Source organism: Myxocyprinus asiaticus, chromosome 47 (genome assembly GCF_019703515.2).
Source record: "Myxocyprinus asiaticus isolate MX2 ecotype Aquarium Trade chromosome 47, UBuf_Myxa_2, whole genome shotgun sequence".
Lineage (NCBI taxonomy): Eukaryota > Metazoa > Chordata > Actinopteri > Cypriniformes > Catostomidae > Myxocyprinus > Myxocyprinus asiaticus.
Window position 1 is genome coordinate 6,704,510 of NC_059390.1, and position 6,462 is coordinate 6,710,971.

Genomic DNA, 6,462 nt, shown 5'->3' on the forward strand with positions numbered 1-6,462 from the left:
TAAGTTGCAATTCCGGAAACCGCACAACAGTACCGCCCCTTTAGACCCGCCCCGCCCCGCCCGAGCCCCACCCAAACCCACCCTAGAAGAAAAAAAAAGATATCACTTACATTTAAACCAATTTATCCTCCTGTGAAGGTATATTCCAACAGAGAAAAGTCACCCCACATGTTTTGTTTACTTACAGTGAAAGAAGTCTGTTGCAATTTAAAGCATTCGTATTTCAGTTAGAGAAAACACAAGACATCCTTTCAGTGTAACTTGTCTTCTCTTTAGTGCAACTTTAAACACACCAAACAATTCCAGTGATTCCTTTAGGTAAGGTAAGCGTTTATTCATTTTCTTTACACCCTTGAGTCTTTGAAATATCCAAAGCAAATTTCAGTTCCTTCTTGATGTATCCATTTTTTCTTTTCTTTCATTTTTTTTTATTTTTTTGTAGATTTTTTTGTAGATTTTTATTTATTTATTTATTTTTGCTTATTGGGTTTCAAATGGCCTTTCGCATTGGTTGTTTACTAGAACATAAACACAGGTGTCCTCTGTCCGTGTATCATTTTATTCCATTCAAGCTCCACGGTTTAAGCTGACGATTCAACTACAGGCCTCAAAAAGGTAGAAGAAGAGGAAGAGGAGGAGAAGGAGAGAGAGAGAGAGCTGTACAACAGAACACATCCCCGATTGACCAGGGCATCCAAATAAAAACCACATCAAAAAACCCACAGAGCCTTCATATAACACAGTAGGGTTCCCTAGGTAACCTGGATTTTCTGCAGTAGAGGAGTGTGGTGCTGAAGCATCTTCTGAGCTCCCTGTTGGAGAAGATGCAGATGAAGGGGTTGACTCCTGCCTGAGCGAAGCTCATCCACACAGCAGCCGTCAGGTAGCCTCCCGGTATCACCGGGCCCCTGGCGAAGACCCTCCAGTAACAGGCGACCAGGTAGGGTCCCCACAGGCTCAGGAAGAAGAATGTAATGATGTAGAACATCCTGCTTATCCTCTTTTCAGTCTTAAACTCGTCCAGCACCAGCAGACGCCTGCGGCCCGCCGCATTGCTGTTCTGCCGGATTCCCAGCAGGGTAGGAGGTGTTGGGCCTCGACCGAACCCGGCCAGCCAGTTCGCCGCTGCCTGGCCGCTCGCCCCCGGGCCATGGAAGGTCCAGTTCTGGCTGACGGCGGGCACAAACTGGACAGGCTTCATCTTACGGCGGTCATGAACGAAAAATATGAGCTTGAGGTAGACGAGCTGGGTGGCCAGGAGGATGAGTGCAAGGAGCAGCATGAAGCCCAATGAGTCATTGGCACGGAATGAGCGGTGCTGGAACGTGCACTGGTCCTCCTCGCGGATGAAGGAGTAGGTGCCCACGTCCAGCACTGGCGGAAACGCCATGGCGACCGACAATGTCCATACCATGCATATGACTGCCAGGCAGGTCCAGAATGTCAGCCGCTTGGTGTAAAAGCGATGGTGGGCGATCGCCAGGTATCGCGTGACGCTAACACAGAACAGCATGAAAGCAGTGTGGAAACAGGAGAGCACGCCCAGGAAGGCGATCACTTTGCAAGTCAGCGTCCCGTACGTCCAGGCCGAGCCATTTTTGACAGATGTGAACACAAACGGGAAGCAGATGGCCGAGCGGAGGATGTCCGAAGCACAGAGGTCCAGCAGGAAGTAGTAGGGCGCTCGATGGAGGCTCTTGTCTTTGACAAGCAGTATGGAGATCAGGAGGTTTCCAACCACGCCGACACCGATGATGAAGCCCAGGGAGGTCAATTTAAGGAACGTGGCGAGCGGAGAGACATTCTGCAAGATGTTGTTGTGGTCCCCTGCATGGCTATAGTTCGCCATAGATGGAGAAGGGATCATAGAGAATGCTTAAAACTTTAGCCAAGTATCATGATCTGGATGGAGAGGGGAGCGATAGATCCATCTGCTGTGTATGCTTTGAAGCAGGTCCCAGCAGCTTGTTCGTAGCTGTTGCCTTGCTTCTAAGGCATCCTTTGTTCCTTTGTCTCATCACACCTAAAAAGATCCCTGAAAAACACGATCCACCCATTAGGACTCGCTCACACAAAACAAACCAGGGGCTTTCCGTTGCATCGCTGGCTATGTGTGGAGCCATTGCATGAGAACCATTCTTTTGTCATTGAAATTCCTTTTTGCTAATTGCACATGAAATTGCAGCTGCAATGGTATGCAGTCATGAGCAGTAGCTTAATTCAGCAGAGGGATTCAGCATTAGACAAAAATATAAATCCTGGTTAAAATGATACCGCCAAAAAAAACAAAACACTACCCTTTTCCAAAGAAAATAAAATAAATAAATGAAAAGAACGAGAGAACGCTAGACAAGAGGCATTTGTCTGGAAATTAATTTATCTGTGGTGTCATCGAAAAGGATTTGAAATCTATAGATTTGTATTGCGTTAAAGCGAATGGAACATTTGTCGAAATGCTGCAAGAAAAGCTGTTGATCACACCCAAAGATCCTGCACAATCTACCCGTGTTCTTTCACTTATTTTATCATGCTACTGTTGAAAACATATCATGCACCCACAAATCCATATTATATGATCGACTGTAAAAAGGAATATTGAGTTTTATCTCACAAATATAAAGTATATAGCCTATTGGCTTTAAACAGTGACGTTCGGTGTGCATCAACAGTCGCGCGATTAACACAATTTAACGCAAGTCATATGAAAAAAAAAGAAGAAGGGAAAAGCACCTGCTTTAGATTTAAACGACGGAATTTCTCTTTAATAACCTAGATGTATTAATATGAGCTATTTGTGTGATGACAAATTCGAGTAGGTAAATGCAAAATAAACAAACAATGGATTGCATCTACAAACCGACTCCGTTGTGCATTTCCCGCGTGCATTTCCCTATATTAACCTATAAAATAATAAACATTTGTGCCTGCAATATTTACAAAATGATCCATGACTGCATGATGTTTCGGTGTGTTGGATCAAAATAAGCAGTTTATACAGGATCTTAAGTGTGATTGCATGCTATCTCAGCATACAAACAGTAGTTAGATTTATTTTTATTTTATTTTTTTAAATAACGGAATGATTTTCGGATGGCTCTGGCCAAGATGCGCGTCCATTATAGGCACAGCAATTCCTCCAAATACATGCATGCAAATAACGAGTGCAATAGACACAACGGTACGAAATATCAATTAAAAGCATACCTGTTGATATACCCCCTTTGTTTCCCTGGCGGTTATTTACATAGTAGCTGTCACTTTGCCGTAAAAAAAAGGTTTAGTTTTGTTGCCTGCTCTTTTTCCCCACACTGTGATTATACAGTAAACGGTGCGGACGGCGCATGCGCACTGGCGCTATTTGTGATCCCAGCCGCGTCTCGAGTCTCTTGTTGCAGCAGCAGCAGCAACATCATCTGCACTGATGGGTGCAGCAGCATCGCGGATCCCTTTTGCCCTTCATCAGTGTGAACTAGTGTCTTATGCACCATCACATGAAGGATGATAAATGCACATTGTATCTGAGTAGCAGTTTCTTCTTCTGTGTAGCTATATTGTGTCTGTGTTGTGTAATATCTCTGTATGGTGTAAATATTGTGGTCTAACTCATGCATATGTAGTGTAAGTGTCTATCTATCTATCTATCTATCTATCTATCTGTCTATCATCTAACACTTGACTCTTCTGGTTTGCAACATTTTTTTTTTTTTTTTTTTGTAAATTGGAATTCTTTATTCATTGTACTCTTATGGAGGGAGGAAGTAGCCTACATTATATGTTACATATGGGTCAGCTTAGGATAAACTTACTCATCATACTGTACATAATTAACACCGCCTAATGCCTATTGTGTTTTATTCACCTCATTGCCCTCAATAGGAGCTCATACAGAAATATGATATATGGCAATATATGCAAACGTATATGAAATATATGTTCATTTATTGTTTTCAATTATATAAAAAAAGTTACATACTTGTACATATATGCAACACATATTTAAAAATACTACAAAATAGCAGTTTCATACATGTAGCATATATTTTCCCAAATACTTGTGGAATTTTAAGTTGTGCATATTTCCACAACTATATTAAATATAAATGTATATACATGTTCATTTATGGCCATATGTCAGATTTCTGTATGGGCAGTTCTCTAGTTCTGTTGTACTGGCTCTGGACATACAAAGGCCTTAGAAAGTATTTAGATGCTTATTCTGAAATTTAAAATCAGTGATATGTAATTGCATTAGATAATATTATAAACCAAGTGGAATCTGCATATGATGCAAGACACTTGCATCTACATATAATCTGCATACATGAGCTATACTTTTTTTGCCTACTTGTCTAATCAGCAAATAGGATATTATGCATGTAACTTCTAACATGATGCATTCAAAATCAATACATCTAATGTCTCGGACACAACAGGTACATAAAGATCATAAAGTTTATTACATTTAACATATAATGTCTGCAGCATCAACTCCATTTGCAATACAGCGGCATTGACATAAAATGTCTTATTAGCAAGTGACAGATGAGGAATCAGCCTTTCAACAATTTCAGTAGTGACTTCACTGAACAATGTTGATAATGAAGATTATCAGAAGTCATGGAGTGATTATAACATGACAGTAGACCAACACAAAGCACACAATGTCCAAGTCCACAGCAATGTTTCAAAGATCTTTTGCATGTTCTTTGGGTCTTGTTCTGATGCAGTAACAAACTACTGGACTTTTAATAACGTTGATAATATTGCAGAAGCTTCCCAAATGGTATACAGGGGCTGACAGGTACTTCCTATTGTACCATAAGTGGCATGAATGTAGGTCCATCCTCTCCATGCATTTCCAAAGGAGATTGGATTGTGATTTTCACTGCAAATGCATGACAGTCAATATGCATTCAGGAACATTGCCGGATGGGCCCTTGGTCATCAAAACTGGCCGTTTCGTCTGCGCGCGTACCAGCCCAGGCACGCGCAGAAGCCCACGAGCGTCACGACCGCGCCCAGCAGAAGAGCCAACGCATCGCCTCCGTCAAACGCCTCAGCGGTCCGGACAAGCATCAAGAGGAAAATAATAAGCATCGTGTTGGTATTTTGGTCATTGGAAGCCATGTTGTCGGTCGGCTGTAGATAGGGAAGCGCACCGGTTATGACGACGCGTCATATGATCTCGCTGCATTTCCTGCTTTTAAGAATCCTACTATGCGGAAGATTTGGTAAGTAATATTCATAAGCTACGACGAGCCATTGGAAGATCACGACGCCACGTCTGTATCATGTAAGCAATATTTATGACCTAGATTTTCGCAATTGGACGGCAACCGGCAAAGTTTACAAAGACTAATTAATATTTATGAGACTAAGTCTTTGCCATAGTAGGATTCGCAATTTCGCAACTCCATACTGCATTTTCTGTGTAACAACAGGTGCATGGATGTTTGGTAAATTTGTTTTGGTTGTGTCACACACACACACACACACACACACACACACACACACACACACACACACACACACGTTGATGCGGCTATCCTTATGAGGACTCTCCATAGACATAATAATTTTTATACTGTACAAACTATAGATTCTATCACCCCCCCCCCCCCCCCCACACACACACACACACAAACAAAACCCTCATCATCATCATGTGTCTTTTAATGTGTTTTTTACAGACATTGTCAGAGTTGAAACACAGTACACTGAGTTAAATTCACCATAGAGAGACTTCACGCATGTTAAAAATGTAAACTTAAAGATTTTTTTTTTTTTTTTTTTTTTTTAAGGTTTAAAGTTTCAAACAATTATGAAGTATGAAACACTGAGTTTAAGTCTCAGATTAACTGAGTTGCAATTAGTTTAAAAAGACATCAAAGACATTAGTCTTATTAAGTCGGAAATTTCATACTTCTATTAACTAACTCAGGCCAAGAAAAAATCTTCACAATCCATCACTTGGTTGTGTAATAAGGTAATTAGCTTTTGACTGGATTTTAAATTGAATTGCATTAGTAGTTCCTTTGGAAACAGACATTCTGAATGGCTCTTATGGGGAGAGCCATGAAAATAGTAATTGGGACAGGAAATTCAGATAAAAGTATAACAGATTATTCATGAATGCTTAATGTGAAACCATTATTGTGGATCTAGAACCAAGATAAATTGTCCATACAGCTGATAGTAGACTGAGAGCTCACTCTTATTTAATACAATACATCTGTGATGAAACCCAAGTAAACCCAACAACTCATTAGTAGCTTAATGTCTGTGTTTATAAAGCCAAACAATATCTAAAGCAAATGGGCCAGACAAGAACATTTCCAGCAAGGAAACCTCTGATACACAAAGTCAGGAATGGTAGCCTAATATGACATTATACTTTAATAATGAAAATAATGTGATTAATGCATACATTTAGACATAATTTCATAGACATCCATACGCATA

The 6,462-nt window shown here is 40.8% G+C and overlaps 1 protein-coding gene across 1 annotated transcript; it reads right to left on the reverse strand.

Annotated features, from left to right (window-relative positions):
* Window positions 1-200: 200 nt before the first annotated feature.
* Window positions 201-3,452, reverse strand: LOC127436666 (probable G protein-coupled receptor 85). The gene is made up of 2 exons (XM_051690957.1): window positions 3,205-3,452; window positions 201-2,035 (listed from the first exon to the last, which is right to left on the reverse strand). Exon 2 carries the CDS (start codon window positions 1,865-1,867, stop codon window positions 731-733), a length of 1,137 nt encoding a protein of 378 aa, XP_051546917.1. The 5' UTR covers window positions 1,868-2,035; window positions 3,205-3,452; the 3' UTR covers window positions 201-730.
* Window positions 3,453-6,462: the final 3,010 nt, after the last annotated feature.